We start from the raw sequence: 22,996 nt of genomic DNA on the forward strand, positions 1-22,996 counted from the left end.
CAAGCAGATGGCTCAATGTTTAATATAACCAATAAATCACAATTTCCATTTATAAGAGGCTCCAACTACAACGTGTTTATTTGCTGTTATAATCAGTCTGTTGCTACCAATAGTCATTAAATCAAAACTTTTACACAATTAGCTGAATACATATTACTTTATTTCCCTTTGAAAGTTGTAACTGTTGTTTGTTAATTCATGTATATATTGGTCAGGATTCTCTAGAGAAAAAATATATATTTATGAGAGAGAGATTTGAGGAACTGCTTTACACATTGTGGCAGTTTGGCCTGTATAAAATCTGATGGAGGATACCAGCAGCTTGGACAGTCAAGAGTGACTGCAGTTAAAGTTCAAAGCAATCGGCAGGTTAAGGAGACCTAAGCCCATGTCAGAGATAAAGTCTGAAGGTAGCATGATGGAGAATTCCTTCTTGTACAAGGAATTCAGCCTTCACTCTGTTGCAAGTTTCAGCTGACTACATTAGTTCCACAAACATTTTAGACGGAATTTGCTTTACTCAAAGTTCACCAATTTAAACAGGAACCTCATGTGTAAAGGTCTTCCCAGAAATATCCAGAAAAATGTGTGACTAAATACTTTTAACCTAAGGCCCAGCAAGTTAGCACATTAATTTAACCCTCACAGTTTGCTTGCTTGCTTCCTTTTTGGCGCACTTGTGTTCAGTTGAATTTTCTTTGCTACAGTCCTCTTAGGTCTTTGGAGTTGCCTTGGTTACTTTTCTCTCACTGTGTAGACAAAATACCTGACACCCAAAATTAAGGACGGAAAGGGTTGCTTAGCTCACAGTTTGTGGAGGTTTCAGTCAGTGATCAGCTGACGCCAAGGCAGGGTGGCATGACACAGGGGCAACAGTTCAAGGCACCATAAGACAGCAAAAGCAGCAAGAGTAAACGGGGGTGGGGGAAGCAAGCCTCTTTCTCTCCTATATATTGTACTCCGGCTCTCCACCCACACCATTTCCATGCCCTCCTCTTGCACAAGCTCGGGATGTTTACAAAGTGAGGACCCTGGCCCCTGCCAAACACTCAGTTAGGCTTCTAAACTTCTCAGTTTTCAAGTTGACATGGTGTATCAAACATTATAGGAATGATCATTTTTTCCACAAGGGTCATTTACTACACAATCCTGTAGTGTACTAGAAAGTCCCAAATCATCTTTCCACTCTAGTCCCCTTCTTGTCTTGCTGAGTAACCAAGTGCTTTCACACTCAGCACTTCTAGTTCTTCTTATGTGAATGAGATATTTTGGTCACCTAAATCACAGGTTTATTTTAACAATCAAATGGGAAAAAAATATATTGATGAGCTCTATAAATCCAAATGCACATTGAAAATATGGATTAAAGTTGTTTATACATCAAAGGTCCCACCTTTCAAAATGAATATAGGGGAAAAAACAGAAAATTCATTATGTGGTGCACATCACAGGTGAGTAATGGGCTCATCAAAATAAAGAAAGATCAAATTAATAAAATAACATTATTGAGAAAGCTGTGTTCATCTGGCTAGTGTAAATTATTCTACAGCTCCTCCAATGGGACAAAGGTAGAAATTCATTAAGCTCAGGTCAGATTTATTCCTTTGCAGATTCTCCCTTCCAAAAGCTGAAAATTCTTCAGGTCCTATCTCATCCAAGGTTACTTGTTATAAAGGCATGTCATTGCTTACCTGTTAAGAAGAACTTGGTATTTCTAACTATTCCTGGTTAAAGTTTCCTGAGAGATGGTCTTAGTTACTTGTCTCATTGCTGGGATAAAATATTGAACACCTATAAATTAAAGGAGGAAAGGTTTATTTTGGCCCACAGTTTGTAGATGTTTCAGTCCATGGTAAGTGGCTCCAAGGCACAGTGGCACTGCAGAGGGACATACAGAAGAGAAACAGTCCATGGAAGGGAAGGCATAAGACAGTGAGTCTGTGTTCTTTCTGTTCCTTTACACTCCATGCAGTCTACAAGCCTAATGATTGGTGCCAACTCCACCCAGTGAAGCTTCCCTGTTAGGAAATCCACTCAGAACTATGCTAATCCAATTAAAGGACTAATCCAGATACAACACACCCTTAAACCATATTCACACATCCTAGATCCAGCCACCTATGAGAAGGCCCACCTATGACCACATGAGGCTTTGGAGGGACATCTAGATACAAGCCATAACAGCCACCTTCAACCCAAATGGAGCACACTATGTTCTTATTGCCCTGAAGATTGTGTGAGTCCAGAAAATCACAACAGAATATAGAAGTAAGAGTCAGCAAACAACATGACAAACATCATGTAATACCCTGGAAATATGAAAAACAATGCAATGCAGTTTCTTCAGACTTCATTGATAATAAAAGTGAATGTTCTTTTTCATTGTGCTTTTTAAAATATGTCAGACCAGATTTGATGCTCAATATATAAAGACATTGGCACCTTGAATACTGTTTTTTTTTTTTTTTCTGTGAGATCTGGAACAAGCACAAGTTTACAGTGTGCTTTTATTGTCTTTGTAATAATGGATGGATAGTTAACTTGCTTGATGCAGCTTTGCATGGCAGAGAGTTCTGTTTCAAAATGTGCAAAAAAGTCAGTTTTATGAACACTTTGCTGATATTGCTTCTCTGCCACTTCCTCTAGGAATGTCCCAGTGGTGTTGTTAATGAAGAAACCTTCAAAGAGATTTACTCGCAGTTCTTTCCACAGGGAGGTGAGTACAAATTTGGACTTGTTAACATGCTCCTGGAGTCAGAATTATGCTTGCAATCTTGAGTTTCGTTAATCTTTCATGGCATGACTGTACATATTAAATCTTTATGCAAAAGAATTAATATATACTATGCAAGTACATAGATGTTTCAGTGTGTCATAAAAGTGAGCTACTTACAAAGTATCAAATATCTAAGAGTTTATTTTTCAGTCTAATACAAGTATTACTGTGTGTCTAGTACAATGGCTCTCCAATGCACAATGTTTTCTGAATTTTACAGGGGTCCTCAAAATGGTTCAAGTTTTTTTTTTTTTTTCACTTCCATTACAGGTCCCATTTAATTCTCCCTACTTTCAAAATTAGGGCATACATAATTATCCTCAGCTTGCAGATGTGAAATCTGGGGCTTACAGAAGTTAAATAGTTTGTTCAGGGTCAGTCACACATCTACTCAGTGGCAGATCTGGGTTATAACCTAGATTTTTCTGTAGCTTTGTCTAATGTACTTTCTGCTGTCTCCTTTCCCTTTCAGTAACTCTTTACTATAAACTCCCCATAGGAGAAAACTAACATACTCTAAGAAATTATTTTAATTGGAAAGAAAATACAAGGATAGCATAACAATGGCATATATGGCTTAGAGATGAATGGAGCGGTGATATTAGATCTTACATTTTTCTACCAGTCATCCAACAAATCCCAATATCTAATGTGTCACCCAGCCAACTGTGCCCCGCCAGGTGCAAGGTGCTGCTAATGGAAGAGAAATGAGTAAGGAGTAAATGTGGTAAGGAAGGAGTAAATGTGGTCTTTGCCCTCAAAGTCTAGTGCAACAAAAGGACAATGTTTACACAAAAGTGCGTAGATGAGGATTTCAAAATTGTATTAGGAGAGCCTGGTGTAGGCATATTTCAACAAACTCGAGGACAGGAAAGAAATCAAAAAGAGGCTATCCAAGTAAATTGAACCTGAGCTGAAATGGATAAGCATTCTGGAGTTTCTAATACATACCTAGCATGCCTTACCTCATCACAACCCAACAACCCTAGCTATGGCTTTCCATTTTCTTAAATATAGAAACTAAGGAAGGAGAGATCAGTCCATTTCTAAAGCATGTAGCATTCCACTGCATCCTCATGCTTTCTGGGAGACACTTCACTGCTAAGTCTGCTAGCTTCCAGCTTTATAAGGCACTAGGGGCACCCTAGGCAAATGGACTGTAACCCAGAATGTGCACACAAAAATGAAGGTGGATATTCGCAGGAAACTGACAGGATTTGGGTGAAGTGTCCTAAAGAATCGTGAATGCCATGTAATAAAATGAGAATTTGCATTATTGAGATGATCCAAAACCACATATTCATTTAAATAGGAGTTGTTAATCAGATTTCTGTTTTAGATACATTCTACTAATAGCTATGTGGAGATTAATTTAAGGTAGGCATACTACAGGCAAAATGACTAATGAAGAGGGTATTGCAAAAAGCAAAACAATGTGTGTAACCAGGAAACACATAGTAGCAATGGAAAAGTTGGGGCAGAAGTAGAATTGCAGGTATATCTGCAAGATAAAAAATGGCAGAGTTTGATGAGTGATTCAGTTTCTGTGATGGAAACTGGAGTGTGTGATGACTTCCAGAATTCTATCAAGGGCACTTAGTTATAAGAGGAATAGGGAGATAGTGATGAAAGTTTGGAACAAATTATACTTGGGATGCTTGTGACCATTTGGCATCAATAACAGATTGATATGAATCTAAGAATGAAGAAAAGTCAGGGAAAATGACACAGATCTGGGCATTATTAACTGTGACATGATGCTTAAATCCATGACCTGGGTGAGGATACTGGGAAGAGTATAAAATTGTGGAGTCCCATGAGTCAAACATGCAAGTTTAGAGCACATGTTAAGGATGTGAGAGGATAAAGGAATCTATGAAAAAGATGGGGGAATAAGTCCCAGGGGACTGATAGTTTAGAAATAAGGAGGATAAAGGCAATAAGCTCTGTAGCCAAGAAGTCCAGGAAGGTAAGGATAGGAAGGTAAGGATAGGAAGGTATCCCGGGAATGTGGCAACACGGAAGTTACTGTTGAGTGTGATCAGGGCAGCTTTACTAGTGGAGTGTAGGTCGCAGACAGAAGCCAGATGACAGAGGGCAAAAGAGTAAATGGAAAGTAAGACAATAAGGATACCAGTAGAAAGGGCCCTGATAGGAAACTCAGCTAGGAAAGTGAAGGGATGAGGTGGAAGCAGATTGGAATGCTATGCAGATACAAGTGGAAGGGTTTAAAATGGGAAAGACTGGAATTTGTTTGCATACAGAGGAGATTGTGAAGAGGGAGAACATGAATAACAAAATACAAATCTGTAAGAGAAAATGATGAGAGATGACAGAGGAAGGCCATGAATCAGGAGCTGAGGAAGAGGCTTTACTTGGAATTGAAAGGGAGCAGCTACTAGTCTATCTTTTCAGCTTTGACCTCTACTCAACAAAGGAGGCAGCTATCACTTTTTCCTGTGGTTGTTCCAGAATGTACTTTGGCACTGACTTTGCCAACATTCTTTGAAACTGCTCTTCACATAAAAGAACTACCATCATCATTTGGCAAAGTAACTCCATAATTTCTCAACTGATCTCTCTGATTTTTACACCTCTTCTCCAAACATGGTATCTTAGTTACTATCCTCTTGCTGGGACAAAATATGCAACACCCACAACTTATGGATGGAGAGGTGTATTTTGGTTCATAGTTTGTAGAGATTTCAGTCCATAGTGAGCTGACTCCAGAGTGGAGTGCCCGGTAGAGGAGAAATAACTCATGACAGAGCAGTCAAGAAGCAGAGAGAGGGCTGGGGATTTAGCTCAGTGGCACAGTGCCTGCCTGGCAATTGCAAGGTCGTGAGTTTGATTTGTGGTACCGGAAGAAAAAAAAAAAAATAGAAACAAGAAGCAGAGAGAGATGGAGCAAGGGAGGAGAAAGGGAGATGAACCTTTCAGGCCAGCCCTCCAGTGACCCACCTCCTCTGACCAGGTTACACTTTCCAACATCGTTCCACTTTACACTCGGTGGATTAATCTGCCCACCCTTTCTCATTGCTACAGTTCACAGAGAAAGTTCTAATACACCACAGGCAGATATCGATTATAGCACCTGATGCTAGGCTAATGGGTTATTGTTTGCATAATAAATGATTGATTTGTGTATCATTTAATTGCCTCATATATTTCTAAATTATTTAAAAATCTATGTAATGTTTTGATAAAAATCATGTTCACTATCTGAATGCCAACATATTAATCAGTATTGATATCAAAGCACCAACACATATGCATACCTTTAAGTTATATTTCGTATGTCCAGTAAAGTTATTAAATAATACAAGTTATGTCTATTTTCACGTTAAAATTTCACCTGTATTTGTGAAATAATTATTTCTACATTAGAGAACACTTAAGTACAGATCATCTACTTTGCAAAGGATTCTGATTACAAAGTCCAAAGGGAATTAAGAAAAACCATTTTTGTTCTCTTAAAAATTCTCTGATCATTCATGTCAATTGAATACATAAATCTCAGAGTACCCAGGTATCATTGAAGGGAATGAGGTATTTTAAAGAATGATGACTTAAATTTTTAAAAATTAATATTTTGCATGCATACTGTATCTTACAGTGATGCTAGCAAAGAAAATAATATCAGATGGAAGGCAAAGTCCTGCTGTAGCTGTTGTTATAGGTCTTCCATGCAGGCATCATTTGCTCAGGTTGAAGGTCTGAAAGCAACAGGTTTCTCTCATCATTAGCAGAAAGAAGGAAGGGTGGGTCAGTCACATTTCACAATTTCCACCATGAAAATTATTTGTCTTATGGACAAATGCCCTGTGAGATTTTTACTATATCAAGCTCAGCTGTATTTAATGAGACAGTGGAGCATGCACAACATGTCTAGGCTGGATAGAAACATCTTGTTTGCAGGGCAGTCAGTATTCCTGCCATAAAGGAAGAGCAGAGGAAAACACTTCGTATTGTTGCCTATATGGTTACTTTTTCAACTCTACTTATAGTAGAAGATTTAACCTATAAACTCTTTCTGTTTTTGAGCCAAAGTCTTTTTATATAGTGCAGGCTGGCCTCAAACTCACAGCGATCCTCTTGCCTCAGCCTCCTAAGTGGTGTGATTACAGGCATGCTCCATCATGCCTGGTGCTACGATATGAACTCTTAAGTCACTTCAAATGGCCATAAAATTCAGTTCCCTGAGCTATTCTTGTTTGTGTTGTAGGAATTTTCTACTTTGTATATACTAGGTACCAAATTAACAGAGGATGAATGAATCAATGAATGAATGAACAGGTTCAAGTCAAAAGAATATGTCAACAGTCATTGAGCAAGGTTGTGCACAAGATAATTAAGAAACTTAGAATGATTTTGTGTCCATAAAGATTAAAATACATTTTTAAAAACACCCATCCAGTATCTTTATTGTTCTAGGATAATAGCTAACAATTTTCAGAGTGAGTTATACTGTGTGTGTTTGTGTGTGCACACTGGAGATCAAACAAGCTAAGCACATGTTTTATTATCAAGCTACGTCTACACCCTGGGCCCTAGATAACCTATTTAAAAAGCTACCATTTATGCAGTGAACCTGACTAACCATGGGGAGAACACCATGAATTGCATATTCAGATACTTTAAGCTAATTCTCTACCTTGTGTTTGAATTCAGGTGAGAGTAGAGTTTGGGGTAGTAAGCAGGAACTCAACCAGAGTAATTTCATTTCATAAAGCTGGGGTGGTGTCATCATTGAAGAGTTAGTTGACATAAACACCGTCATCCAGAAATAATTGGGTTAAGAACTCTGGGCTAACGCAGGAGTCCTAAGTTTATGGACAGGCTGCCACTATATAGGCATGTTACCTCAAGTGATTTAGTTTTTGGATCTCAGGCTCATCTGTAAAATGTGGGAATCAGAACAAGAATGTTCAATATTCTGTCTACTCTAACCCTCTTTAAAGTGTTGACACTGGAATGTTTTCATCTCATGCCTAACTTTATCCTGAGAACCTAGGTGATGACCTTAACTTTCTGAAAATGCCTGAGAACCTAGAACCTAGGTGATGACCTTAACTTTCTGAAAATACCTGCACCGATTTCCTACCTTTGTTAACTGGATATTTTGCTGATACCAAGAATCTCGTCCCATCCTAAATATATATAAATTTTGTTACCCAACTATAAAATTTTAGCATTTCACCTTCATGGGTAAAATTATAGGAAAGCAAGGCAATGTTGGCACATCAGTCTAAATGATTATTTTTGTGATGCAAGGAAATTTGATCATAAAAGACTGTTTTGTCATATAGGGAGGAGAAATCTCATCACTTTATTTTTAAGATGCCAACTGTGCTGAAATAAAGAATCCAGGAAACCAGTTATACATACTTTTAGAAAATATTTACTAGATTTTTAGATTTTTTTGTCCATAAAGATAAAGTATATTTTTAAAAACACCCATCCAATATCTTTATTATTCTAGGACAATAGCTAACAATTTTTGGAGTGAGTTATACCAAAACCATAGAAACTTATCTGCAATTTCTCTTCTCTGCACTATACTTACCTTTGTGCACAGCTGGAATTCCAGTCCCAGAGCTCCTTCTTCTTGCCCAATCAAAGTTGGTAGCATCACTGCCTTTCTTTAAAAAGTTAATATTCCCTGCCAGAAGAAATCCAAGCTCCATGAGAAGGCTCATTACTTCTCATGACATAATTCTACTGGCCTTTACTGAGCATGAAATTGCATCAAATTAGAAATCCAGCCATCTAGACACAAAGCAGAGAGTTTCAAAAACAAGAACTTTGTTGGTGAAAAAATGTTACATCTGTAGAAGATTGGACCACACTTTCATTGTTTTTGTTGTTGTTGCTGATTAGTATATGTTTGCAGTACATGCAGTGCACAGTCATGGGGAGTGGGTCCATGTACATAATATAGTTTGTTTCTTTTTTTAATCCTCTTCCCCTTTCTCTCCTAAGGAGCACAGTTTTTAAAGATAGTTGAAATAACAATGGCTAGGGTTCCTGAAAGAATGAAAATTCAATATTTGTTGAATATTTAGTAGATGACAACACTTCTAAACACTTTGCATATATATGGAAATTCATTTGAACTGCATAATATCTCTATGATATACATACTGATATTATGATCATTTCATAGATAGGGAAACTGAGTCACGGAGCCATTAAACAGCTTACTCAAGGTCATGCAGTTAATCTTTAGTAAAACTACAGTTTGAATTTAGTCAGTTTGACTTCACTACACTATTAATAAAGTTCTCTGCATGATAAATCTTGGCTAAAATCTGGCATCACTTCTACGAGAATTGCCAGGTCCACTGAGAAGAACAAGAAGCCCACTGGACAACGTTAGTGTAAACCTTGAGCATGTCGTTGCCACGCATCAAGCTTTAAAACTAGAGAAATCTCATTTGAGAAGAAATTATCATATGACTATGTCACCTTGTTTTTCCTTTTTAAGAAATTACAAACACTTGCTCAAGGCTGTCGTTCACGGTGAGTTTTGTCAGTGAGGGTAAAGACTTCTACACTGATTGTATAAACAGGGTAACAAGAGACCTACTTAATGATGCTCATTATAAAATCTGCAAAATTTCTCTTTTTCTCCCTTGAAAATAAATTTAACATATCACCTACCAGCTCACATCTTCACAGAATACTGAATGCTTTCATAACTTTGTGAAAATGTACTGTTAAGAACAGAATAACTTTGCAAATAAAAATAGGCTGCCAATTCTTGATTACTGTACAGTGGAACTTCCAACCAATAGCACTAATTCAATTGCATTGAGACCCTCCGTTTCACACCCAAAAGAATTTCTTCCTGCAATTCATCAATACTATGTGGACCTACAGCCTAGACAAAATGGTTTTACATATTATTTAGACTCAATCTTTTTGCCTAGTTATTTCATTGAAAACAAATGTTAATAATTCATATGTTGGAAAATAATTGGTTCTTGTCTATGACCCATGTCACCCTGGACATGGTTGATCTCTTCTGAAAATAAGTTGTTCTGCCTATCGCATTTAAAGGTAAGAGATGAGGGGCTGGGGATTTAGCTCAGCGGCAAAAGCGCCTGCCTGGCAAGCGCAAGGTCATGAGTTCAGTTCCCGGTACCAGAGAAAAACCAAAAAATAAAATAAAATAAAATAAAGGTAAGAGATGAGAGAAGACCACTATCATTTTGAGAAAATGAGTACGCAGTCTACCTCATTGAATGTGTGATCTTCAATAGTGTTAACCACCAGGAAAAATAATCCCTTAGTAGATTATGAGCCTGGAGAGCCCAGAGAGGAGGTTGGATTTCTTTGGCAGGAAGTGAAAATTTTTAAAGGAGCAGAGTAATGCTGCTACCTTTGACAGGGCAAGAGGAAGGAGCCAGGAACCTGGAAGGTCTGTTCCCTCTTTTCTTTGGGAAAGGCAGTTCTGTACTGCTACTCTGATTTAGTTTCTTGACAGCACTTTAAAAGCAATTCATAAAATCAAAAGTGAACAGAGCATATGTTAAATCCCAGTAAAAATAAAAGCGAAAAGTCATAAAATAGAAATAGATCAGATTTTAAACAGAAGATAAAAGGCTGGAGCCAATGAGCTGAAAGGTTACAATTTTTCAACATGAAAAAAGGTTAAGACAAAAAGCTAAAACCCATGAGATGGAACATTTACAATAACTGTGTAAATTTGATCAAGGGTCAAACACAAAAGCACTTAAAAATGAAAGCTGGGCACGAGGAAAAGAAAACAGTAAGGAAAATTCCACTTTTAAAATGAAAAGGCGGAAAACAGCTCAAAGATTAAGAAACAATGGAGAAACAGGAGAAGAGGGAGGAAGGAGAAAGGAGAAAGGAGAAGCAAACGAGGAGCAGGAACTGGACGGGCACGGGAACGGAGAGCTTCCCGAGCTTATCCACCATTGCCCAGGTCTTGCACTCACCTCGGACCGGAAAGGCTAAGGTCTCCTTGTGGGCGCAACTGCACCACCACTATGAGTGACTGAGGACAAGGAAGTCCTCTTTTTTTTTTTAATTTTAAAAATAAAAGGAGGAAAATATTAACAGACAGTCGACATTTTACAAGATAGCAAAGGAAGGAAGTCCTCTTCCAAGCAGGCCACCCAACCTTCCCGTCTCTGCTGTGCGCATCCATTAGCCAACTTGACTGGCTGAAAGTTAACCTCAGAGCATTCTTGTCTCACATCCACTTTCTGTTGCCTGTGTCACTTTGTGCACATTTCTCAACCTCTCAGAGCCCCAGTGTCTTTTTCTGAGTTGTAAAAATGATGAAAGTACTAATAATAGCAACTCAGCTAGGTCTCATGCTTTGTATTCTTACTACTTTATTTCTAGAGTCTTTGCCACGCACTAAGCAGTTTCCAGAAGTCTCACTGAACCCTCACACCCGTCTATGGAGCCTTATTTAGTCCTGTGCTGTTATCAATACCCAAGACTCGCATATGTTCAGAGAATTTCCAGCCAGAAACTCCCAGAGAATGTCTGTCACCAGTGGCCTCTGTGTGTGATTCTCATGAGTATCAAATTGTACTCTTCTACCAAGAGACACTGGGAAGCTGAGAAGAAAGCATAAGCTAAAGAGAGCAAATTAATTTTCCTGAATAAAGAGAGGCTTAGACCTTATGTAGGCTATCAGCACACTGACTTAATGATATTCCCTTTTCAACCTTTCAGACTCTACAACGTATGCACATTTTCTGTTCAATGCATTCGATACAGACCACAATGGAGCTGTGAGTTTTGAGGTAAGTTCTGTACTCTTTTTATATTGCTTGGCTTAAGACACTCTGAAAAGGATTTTAGTCTTTTAGTGGGAAAATAAGCTTTGGTGATTTGATCCTTTCTAAGCGAGGAAAAAAAGCCCAAGAACGCTTTCTTTTCCTCATTGAATTTCCAAGAAGCTGTGCTTATCTCTCAAAAGAAGTACAAATTACAACTTACTTGGTTTATTTTCTAGTAGTTTTTGCTCTGTTCGTATGAGGCTTTCTTCAGCTATATGAGAACAATTTCAGAAGGCAAATGATTTAACTAACAGTCACTGACTCCTATTATGGGCCAGTCATGGTAGTAGGCCTTAGAAATACAGAGATAATATAGTCAAAACCCAGATGTGGAAGCTTCAGATAATGGTGGAGGCAGGCAAGAAATTAAACATAAAAATATTCTATATTCACCAGCCTGATGTACATACAAGGAAATGTCTTCTTAAGTTATAAACTTGGAGTTATCTATAGAGAAAACACGTAAATTTGTTCATGAGATACTACGTATGAGCATCTAGTAAGATGAAGTATGTCCTGGATAGTCAGATAGCCTATTTATATATAATGAGACATGTTCCCTAGGTGTGTGTGTGTGTGTGTGTGTGTGTGTGTGTGTGTGTATGAGGGAGTCTTTCACATGACTCATATGGTACCTAGCAGGTCACAAGTAGTAATATATTTAAATCTAAGTGTTAGGGGAATAAGCCAAACACTAACTGTGAAAAGCTCTGAAGACTGGAACTTTTATTTTTGTTAAAACTATAGTTACAGTGTGTATCTCACCTATTTGCTTATATCCTAAATGGTTGTGCTTCAACTCTGGGCAGTAATTTTGTCCATTGTTGTACTTTGTAATTCTGTTTTTGGATGGATGGGTGGGTGGATGGATGGATGGATGGATGTTTGGGTGGATGGATGGATGGTTGGGTGGATGGATGGATGAATGGGTGGGTGGATGGATGGATGAATGGATGGGTGGATGGACTGAGTGGAAATAAGGCAACTTGAGAGCTTTTTGGAGCATGCAGCTTTAACATGGGCAGAAATTTCAGTTATGTAATGGGACCAGCAAGGAGAAAGTACTGGTAGCCAAAAGGATGGACCCTGAAGGAAACAGCAGAATCTCTTGAAGATAATAAAGATCAGAATAGGAATCACTAGGAACATAAGGCAGAGGACCAGCCGAGCATACCAGGCCTAGAAAGGGAGAGTCTGCATTGGGAAAACATCTGGATGATTGATCACTGATGCAAGACCCAGGAGGGAAGGTGAGGAAGGAGGCAGAGGCTAGGACTTGACATGCTGCAAACAGGAGGCTGGACTGCCTTGTAGGATATAAGGAATGCTAAGGAAATGTCAGCAGGTTTGATCATATATTTGAGTTATGTTCCTGAAAACATGGAGTCGTGTAGCAGCTATTTATTCTGAGACTCCAGAGAGGAACTGATAAATGCTGAACTGTGGTAAAGGTTTTGGAGCCAAATACAAAATGTATTTCAAATGAACTCTGTAGAATTATAAAAGTCTGTCATGTTCAGGAGGGGACAGATAACTTGGTCTGCTCTCTGGGTACATGAGCTGTATGAAAAAGGAAACAAGGAGGATCTTGAGATTTCATCAGGTCAGGGGTCCCAGAGTGCTAAATATCCAGGCACAGCAAAGTAGCAAAGTGCCACATTCTCTGCCCTCCAGCACAGGGAATGGTGGGACCTAAAGATGATGTCATCTTGCATAACATGACCAAGTTATCACTGACAAGACAAGGGTGGGGGGGGCATAGCTGAGGTGGTCTGAGCTAAGAAGTGAGAACAGGGTGGGTGGGTTTATCCCAGAGCAGGAAGCAGCAGTTGGGGGCAGGGGGAACATGGTAAGGTTGCTCTAAATACCACTCTCCTGTAATGTTTCTCCCTTGGTGGCAGCTTAGACCACCCTAGGAGAATTTCCATTAGTATTCATTGTACTTTACCTACAAGATTAATTCCAGCACACCCTCCATTTAGCTATAATCTAGAAGTCAGAGTTCTACTTCACCTGATTAAAACATAAAAAACACTTAGAGCTAGTTCAGGAAGATAAGAAAGGTAAAAAGTACTAGTGATTTCATTACTTGAAATAACTTATGTACCAGAAACATACCATCAATTTTCTGTAATACCTTATATTCCATTTGCATGTAAATTGAGTCTGATGTTAATAATGTGAGATTATGCATAATGTTGCTTTTATAATATTTATGTAAAATACCAGTAATTATAATGAATGCTGATTGTTATTTAGGAAATTAGTTGGAATGGTTATGCATGATGTACATATTGGTACAGTGTCTTCCTTTTAAAAGCAAACTAGTGGCTAAATTAATAAATGTTGAGTCAGAATCAAATTTGAAACTAGTGGGTTGCAGTTATTTTTCTAAATTGATTAGCTACGTCTAAAGTTTCTAGAAAACAAAAATGATAAGGTAGAGAATGTATTTTGAGTAGCAACAGCAAACTGGGAGGTACAGCAGGGAGACCACCCTGATTTTAAGATAAAGGGAAATGGAAAGTTTCTATTTAATTTACTTGATCCTGAAGGGCAGAAGGAATGAGTCTGGAGGGGCCCTGGGTTTAAATATGACTGGATCTAATCTCCATTTGCCATCCAGTGGCTGGGAGACTCAGGGGCTGAGTATTTAAATCCTTTGGGCCCCTGTCTTTATATCGCCTAATTAAAGCAGCAAGAAAGGCAGCTTCACAAGGCTGTGTAAGAGTAAAACAGGAAGAGTCTCAATAAAGGACTTGGCTCTGTGCCTGGCACCGAGAATGGGCTCGGTATTTATCAGATGTTAACTATAACAGTTCTTACTTGGGGGAATTACTAACAAAGATAATAACAATATTGGTCATTACACTGAGCAGTGAACTTCTGCCTTTGAACATATTCAAGCAAAAGCTAGATTACTCTGTGATGCTATGAAAGACTTCTACATCTAATTATAATAAGCATTTACCATATGAAATGCTTAAAATGTAATTAGCAATAGTAATAGCTACATAAGAATATGTTTTATTTACCATTTATTAAGTTAGATGTTGCACTGATTCATTTAATTCTTAGTTAACCCTTCCAGGTATTATTATTGTCTCTTTTTTTTAGCAAACAACAAAGGGAAAAAGCATAGAGCAGTTATGCAACCTGCCATGGCCACACCATTAGAAAGGGATAAACCCAGGATTCAAACCCAGATAGTCTGGTCCCAGATTGCAGTAAGGTACAAATAAGTCCCCACCCCAAGTTATGTCCCCAACTCCCCAATGTGAAATCCTCAGAGCCGCTTGAGATTTTTTTCTTTTAATCTTCTGTATTTTAGAGCCACAGGTAAATATATATGTATAGACCAGCAGGGTCTATGGCCTTCTATAATTAAATGTGTAATATTTGATGACTAAAATATGATAAGCATATTCTATAGCAGTGTCCCTGTGCCCCTTTTCAAGGTCACATCACTGGGCCACATTTCCATCCTCTGCTGCCATTAAATAGAGCCAAGACTGAGGTTTTAATAGTGGAATACGGATAGAAGTACTATTTCCTCCTTCTCTCCCCCATTTGTAAACATTGTGAGGTCACATATGCCAGATAACCTTATAACAAAGTGGAAGCCAGGGCCTCCTAAATCTAATCCTCTACATTTGTATTTTACTATGTGTGAGTGATAAATAAACTTAGATTGTGCCATGCCACTAAGATTTGTCGGTGTAGATATACTGTTAATGTCTTTTACTAATGTACTAAAGAGATGATAGATAGATAGAGGTGATTATAAATAAGTTCATGTCAGTTAAGTTCAAGTTTTGGCACCAAAGCAAGTTTTAGCACTAAAATTCAACATCTCCTTCTCTCTTCCCAATAAGTGTTTTTTTTTTTTAAGTTCATAACTTTTTAATAAATCACAGATAGAAAGTAAAGGGCTTATATAATTGGCAAGCAGTGGCAGATAAGGAATTCAAAACTTAGAAAGGTTGATGTGTCCAAAGTAATTTAGTTAAGTAAATTGGAACCAGAGTTGAACCCAGCTCTACCAAAGTCTATGGAACTATCCTTATGAGTGTGGGAAAACTTTCCTTCTCAGATGAATTGCTTTGTCAAAGTAAATTGCTATTTTCTTTTGAAATATCAAGAGAAATTATCTTAGTATAAAATTTATCAGATGTATTAATTCTTTTTTTTTTTTTTTTGTCTTTTCTTCCGGTACCAGGAATCGAACTCATGACCTTGCGCTTGCCAGGCAAGCACTTTGCCGCTAAGCTAAATCCCCAGCCCCCAGATGTATTAATTCTTAAGTTTTATTCTTCTTGTATTCCCCAACTCACACACACATTTAACTTCTTCCCACATGCATAATTCTCTTATTCATGCTTTATTACTGTTCTAGGGAGCTGTGCTCTCATTGGAAGGGAAGGAAAAGGCAGCTTCAGATGTATTTTCATTTCATTCATTCATATAACAAATACTGTCAAGCACTACTATATCCCAAATATTCTTCAGCATAGTGGGGATACAGCCCCGCACAAAAGAGAGGAATATGCTTGTCCTGGTGAGTTTGCCTGCTCCTATTTCCAGGACTAGTTCCTGTAGACTCCAGCCTCCTCACTGTAACGTTTCCTTAACCTGATCCCATCCATACATTTCTGTTGACTCCAAAGGACTGTAGCCCCGCTGTGTGTGCTCTAGCTATACTGGTCAGGCACTTTGTAACCCAGTTGCTCTGGCCAGTTCCTTCCTTCCCTGTGATCTCATCATGGCAGATCTAGCTCCCCTACCATATTTGCTCTTGGATTTCCATACTCAGGGGCCTCCAATACCATGTCCTTTAAATTGCCTATGGCACGGGCACTAACGTTCAGTGAGACCAGAGGAGCAACAGATCTTTATAAGAACACAAATCTGTATAGGCTGCTGTAGTCTGAACCCCAGTCTCCTATTTTCAAAATAAACTTCTTGTAAATTTTAGATCACCTTTACATTAACAGGGAAATTGCAAGTACATAGGACAGAGGGGCCCAGTTTCGCATTTTTCACACATAGATTAATAAGGTATACTAGTTATAGTTACTGAACTAATAGTGATGCATTATTGTTATTATAAAGTGTATACTTTCTTCAGATTTCCTTAAGTTTTTCTCAGTGTTGTTTTTCAGGCCCATGATCCCATTTAGGCTACATTTTGTTTGATCATAATGTCTCCATAGACCCTTCTGGACAGTGACACTTGCTCAGATTTTCCTTCTTTTTAAAGACCTTGGTAGTATTGGTCTGGTATTTTGTAGAGTGTACCTCAGTCAGGATTATCTAATGTTTTTCTCATGATTAAACTGAGGTTAGGTGTTTTGGGGAGAAAGATCGCAGAGCTAAAGTGTCATTTGATCATACAATAGCAAGAGTACATTCCATCAAAATGATTTATGACTGGATGTTGACCTTGGCTGTCTGACTGAAGAAGCATTTGTCAAGTTTTCCCACTGCATTTCTTCTTTCATTTTCCCTTTTTTTTCCATTCCATGTTCTCTGGAATGAAGTTATGCCCAGTCCACACTTACGGACTGAGGACTATACTCTCTTTTCTCAAAAGTAGAGTATCTAATCATTTATATTCTGCCTGGAATATTTGTCCCTTCTCTCCCATTTGTTAACTTACTCAGCCATTCATTTCCATCAGTCTGGACTCAGGGATATTTGTTTTATTCTTATAAGCCAGTGTGACGTTATTTATACTGTTGCTCATTTTGTAGGGGACGGCGACTCTTAGCATATCATAAGATAGAATAATTCTAGTCTTAATTCAAGCCTCAAAATGTGTCTTGAGAAACAGCCCGGAGGGGTTGTAAAGAGTTAACTCTGCAGTCCTGCCTTAGCTCTGGAATGCTTCTCCAAAGACAAAGGACACCAGGGCCTAGATAATTACCTATGACCTTGCCTGGGTTATTTCGTTCTTTTTCTGGCCCTAGATAAACATTTTAACCATAAAGGAAATGGATGGTTATCTAAAGGGAGACATACAGAACAGAGCACAGAAAGTATATATCATTGTGGTTGGGTTCATGACCAGAGCCTGACCCAGTTATGTGGCACAAGGAAAACAGCATGTGGCCAGGGCTATAACATTTCAATCTGTTACCATGGAAACCAAAAATGTATATAAAGTGGGAACAAAGGCAGGCCCACGCCTACTTCCTTGATTTGCAAAGCAGGGATGAAGGCTGGCTAACCTCAAATTAAACAGTTTCTAAATAGAGTCCTTCGGTTTCTTGTGGAATATAACCCAATTTCTACCGTTACAATATTTTTTCCTGTTAAGGCTTCTGGCCCTATTTTTCTTGGTTCCTGTGTCCCTTTGACATACTTCCATTAATATTGTTTTATTAAATATTAATCTAAAGAGTTCAGAAAATTATCTTGCATAGAAAATGCTGTGTTACATTGGTGAATGATCTTAGTTATACTGGCTAACATCTGGCCAGTCTCAGAATTGAACACTCTCTCTCTCACTGTTCCTGAACAAGCAGCTGTAGGGATTCTTCTTTCAGCTGATCTTATCTTTCTGAAGCTTTTATATTTGCACATACATTCACATGCTGTCCTCCTTTTTACAAGTTAAAGTCATTTTCTAATTTATTTATGCAATAATTTAATGGCAAGAAGTGATTCCTTCCTGGGAACACTGGTATATGCCTGTATTTACAGCACTTGGAGGTTGAGGCAGAAAGATTGTAAGTTTGAGTTCAGCCTGGGCAACTTAGCAAGACTTGTCTCAAAAAAAATAAAATAAAATAAAAAGTGATGGAGACAGTGCTCACTGTGAAGGTACTGGACTCACTCCCTTGAATCATAAAATAAGAATAATGCTTGATGCCTCTAAGTGTTCTATAAATGTCATTATTAATTGGACTGTAATTCTTGTGAGTTACTGCTTTGTATTACCATACAGCTATGTACTGATGAACCAGAAAAAGAGACATAGGATGTTTCTGCAGTTCTTGCTAGTCTGTACAGCCATGGCTCATTGCTTCAGTTCTGATTAAAAGTATGGGCTTTGACTTAAGAGTAATGGGTTTAGATTGTAGCTCTGCTGCCCCCTGGCTTTATGCCTTTGCTAAATCACCTACTTTCTCTGAGCCTGTATCTATCTATCTATCTATCTATATATATTTCTTTTTTTTAAATAAAAGGAGGAAAACATTAACAGACAACCTTTTACAAAACAGCAAAAGAACAGTACAGACAATACAGAGTTACAAACAAAGTGGTAGGAAGTTAACAATGTTTGTTGTATTACGTATTGATATCTTCAAAGTGGTTTCTCATGAAAACAGATAGAGACATGCAATATTGATCAATCAAGGACTCACTGACAGTTTCTTTCAGCAAAGAAATAGAAGACAGTAGAACAACTATGTTAACTATCCTGTATATACATACATACAAAATTTCTCCTTCTTTTCCTTCTGTTTTCCCATATCCCAGTTGCCCTTTACCCTTGAGTGTTTTCCTATCATTTCACAATGCATAGACATATTTTCTATTGTTATGTGATGTGAACATGAACTAATACATGGGACCCACCCAACACAACCCTTGCGTATCTGCATTACAAATTGTGCTGCTATAAACATGAGGGCACATATATCACAGTGGCACGATGTTTTTAATTCTTCTGGGAAAATACCCAGAAGGGGAATAGCTGGGTCAAAGGGAACCTCTAATCTTAGTTTTTTGAGAAATCTCCACACTGATTTCCATAGTGGTTTCACCAATCTATATTCTTGTCAACAATAAAAAAGGGTTCCTTTTGCCCAATAGCCCTACCAGCATTTGTTATTGGTTGATTTTTTGATGATAGCCATTCTTTCTGGGGTGAGATGGAATCTCAGTGTTATTTTAATTTGCATTTCTCAAGTGACAATGATGTTGAACATTTTTTCATATATTTATTTGCCATTTATAAGAGGCCTGATTTTTAAAAATTCTTTATATGTTCTAGATAGAAGTCCTTTGTCTGAGGGACAGTTGGCTAAAGTTTTTTCCCACTCTGTGTTTTCTTTTCACTCTGTCATGTACTTATATTATTGAACTATATGAAAGTATGCCTTTTGGCAAATATGATTGAATACCACCAATTTCATATGGTTCAACAATATATGCACTTTAAAAATGTCATATTGAATTTTCAGCAATGTGGAAATATTGTAATTTTCAATGAAATATACTCAGTAATATTTATAGATGTTCATAAACATTACATATATTACTTACACAATATATTACATATATATGATCCTTATTATAAATATATGCTCAGGTATACATGAAATAAAACAGAAAAGATATGTTTCATATAGAACAGGTGTTAGGATAAACAATCGCAGTTTTCTTCAGTATAGTTTTCTGTATGCTTTAAAAGATTATATACTTTATTTATATATACTTATACCTATGAATAGTTTAAAAATCCATAAATTTTTAAATGACACCAATTAAATCAAAGAACTTCCTTTTAATTTAATGTGGTTGTAATCACCTTTTACAACACTAAATTCCCTAAATAGACATAAATTATTTTCTAATTGGTATATTAAATTTTGCTTTGTGATAAAGGCAGGTTATAAATCTTGGAAAATACATGTATTTCTTGTTATTTTTTAGAAATGTTGATACCTTTTCAAAGTTCCAAACAAATGCAAACTTTGCATGGTACCTGAAATTGTATCTTTCAAGTATTTTATGGTGACTTAAATCCCTGTGGAGGTCTGACATACTCAGAGAGGTTAAAAATTTTATGAAAAAAAATTAAAAATTTTTATGAAACTTTGCAAACAAGCATAAAATAAGAAATACATGGAACACATGAAATGACTTTCTGTACTGAATCTGTCACTACCTAACTGTTTAACCTTTTTAACCTTCGGCCAGTCACTTAACGTTTTCCCAGAAGGCCTTTGTTAAAACTACCCCCAAATTCATTCTCAACCATGCTGGTCTTTGGCAGATGAGAAGTCAGCTCTAATGCTCTTGCCAGAGTGATCTGCACTGAGATTCTCGGTAAAGAAGGCCAAGAAGATGAATAAGGGTCACTACTGAATAGGCCCAGGTTATTTTAAAATCAAGACTGGGTCTATTTTCTCTTTCTTGCTTTGATTACAAGATAATGACAACCAGAATTCACTACAGATCACTTTCCTCATCACTTTTATATATTGATGCACAGATATAACCGCATAAGGATGATACTTATTGTGTAAAGTAGTCCGTGAAAATTTTTGTCATTTTGAGCCTTGCCACTTCTTGCTTGAGATTTCAATCCCCGTTGAGGAAAGCATGGAGCAAAACCTTACAAGCCTCACTGAGATTCTCATTTTTGTTCTGCACAAATACGGTGGTTGTTCCTCTTTTGAAATAACTCTACTGACTTTATTCTGTGACATGGAGTTCTTTAATGTAAGTTGTTTCAGAACACATGGTATTTAAGAGAAAATTATGAGTGAGGTATCATCATGGTGATCACTGTTACTCATAAATATTAGAAAATATAACACCAACTGGACACAAACAATGTGCTAACTTTGCAGGCTCCCAGGAAGGAAAAGTGCTGACCATATACCGAGGCTGCCCCCGGTAGGGTTATAGAAAGCTATGCACATCCCCGGGGCTCTGTGATGGATTGTTCCGTGGTGCATGGAATGAAGAATAACTGTGTCCACATTCCCAGAGTTCTACGAATCACTTAGAATTGAATTAGGCTCAGCCAGGTACAAAGCGCAGGTCTAACTGTCTCAGCCAAATAGGTTAAATGTGCTTTCTGCCTTTGCCCACATCACTGTCCGTCAGCAGAGTCAGGGATGGCGTGATCCTCCAAAGAGCTACCTGGATCCCCAAATGTGAGTGTAAGGCCTGTCAGACACGCAGGTCCACACTTGAGTTAGAGGAGCTAGTCACTCACTGTTGCCAGGTGTGGTGGCACACACCTGTCATCCCAGCACTCAGGAGGCTGAGCCAGGACAACCACTGTGAGTTTGAGGTCGGCCTGGGCTAACAGGTGAGATAAAGCCAGCCTAAACTGCATCATGAAACTGTCTCATAAACACAATAAATAAAAAAAATTAAGCATTAACTGTTTTCAATAAACCAATAGAAATCAGCAGCACAATTATCTTAGCTATTATATATACATATGTATATATATTCCCTTCCTTCTTTCTTTATCTCCTTTCCCGCACCCCAACTGTTCTTTCCTTTTGAGCAGTTTCTTTCCCTTTCACAGTAACTATTGTACCTTTTGGATTTTATTTACTCTTTCAGGTTCTTACACCAGGGAGACAATATGATGTTTGCACATGTGGGTCAGGTTTATTTCACTTATAATTATGGTCTCTACTTGCATCCATTTACCTATAAAAGCCTCGAGTTTATCTTTCTTTATAGCTGAGTAATACTCCATTTTGCATACTTATATCTGGTAATCTGAACAACGAATTTGAAGAGAGCAATATGCAATATAACATCCACCGTTGAATTCATATCATCTTGTTTTGTGAAATTCTGTATCATTTCTAGTATCTTTTATTATATTTTTTTCTCTTTAAAGCAAAAGAATTTTTAGAAGACAATAATAAATAAATAAACAAACGATCATTTTTATCCTGGTGCATTTCAATTGGTGATAAGAACGATGCCAATGATGCATCCTGTAGGCCAGTGGCTCATGAATGTATCTCTGGGGCCAGCAGTATAGAGATCTCCTTGGAATGTGTTCCAGATATAAATTCTTGGGCCCCACCCCAAGCACAAACTGGGTGTGGGTGCCCAGCCATGCATGTGGTAGCCAGCCCTCTGAGTGATTCTTTTGCAGAAGAGATTTTGCGAGTCAATTCTCTAAGCCTGTTTCCAACATCCCTTTCCAACCAGACATACAACTACTACTTTGTGGCTGAAAGAAACATAGGTTGATGTGGTAACTGTCAACGTCCTCTGTTGTCTCAAAAATTGTGCAGCAATCATCCTCTAGTCAGGCTCTCACCTCTGCAATGGCTATTGTGTGCTTCCTTAAAAAGTGCAAGTTTATAGTTGTACAAGTTATATACTACTCATCTCCAAGGTATGTCATTGTCTCTCACAGCATGCATACCACACATTACATTTCCAGGAGATAAACTGGAAGTATTTTGAGGAAGTCCACCTTCCTCTAATAACCATCACTTAGTTACCTAGTAGCAAAACCTCGTTTTTCTCTCTCCTCAAATCTGACTCTTACCTTTTCTATCATGGCCTTCATTCTCAAGTAGCTGACACCACACGAACCACCAGATGGAAAATTCCATCATCTAACCCAATAACACACATTTAAAACCCAGTAGAACAACATATACAATAGTAAATAGGC

At 37.8% G+C, this 22,996-nt stretch overlaps 1 protein-coding gene across 5 annotated transcripts in view; it reads left to right on the forward strand.

Annotated features, from left to right (window-relative positions):
* The window catches only part of Kcnip4 (Kv channel interacting protein 4), a 1,107,708-nt gene that overhangs the window by 1,077,334 nt on the left and 7,378 nt on the right, over nucleotides 1-22,996 (forward strand). For all 5 annotated transcript variants that reach the window (XM_005402468.1, XM_005402472.1, XM_005402471.2 and 2 more), the window contains 2 exons: nucleotides 2,647-2,716; nucleotides 11,492-11,562. In XM_005402468.1, coding sequence (XP_005402525.1) covers nucleotides 2,647-2,716; nucleotides 11,492-11,562 — 141 coding nt within the window. The remainder of the gene's footprint in view (nucleotides 1-2,646; nucleotides 2,717-11,491; nucleotides 11,563-22,996) is intronic.

Source organism: Chinchilla lanigera, unplaced genomic scaffold (genome assembly GCF_000276665.1).
Source record: "Chinchilla lanigera isolate Chin_1 unplaced genomic scaffold, ChiLan1.0 scaffold00079, whole genome shotgun sequence".
Taxonomy (NCBI): domain Eukaryota; kingdom Metazoa; phylum Chordata; class Mammalia; order Rodentia; family Chinchillidae; genus Chinchilla; species Chinchilla lanigera.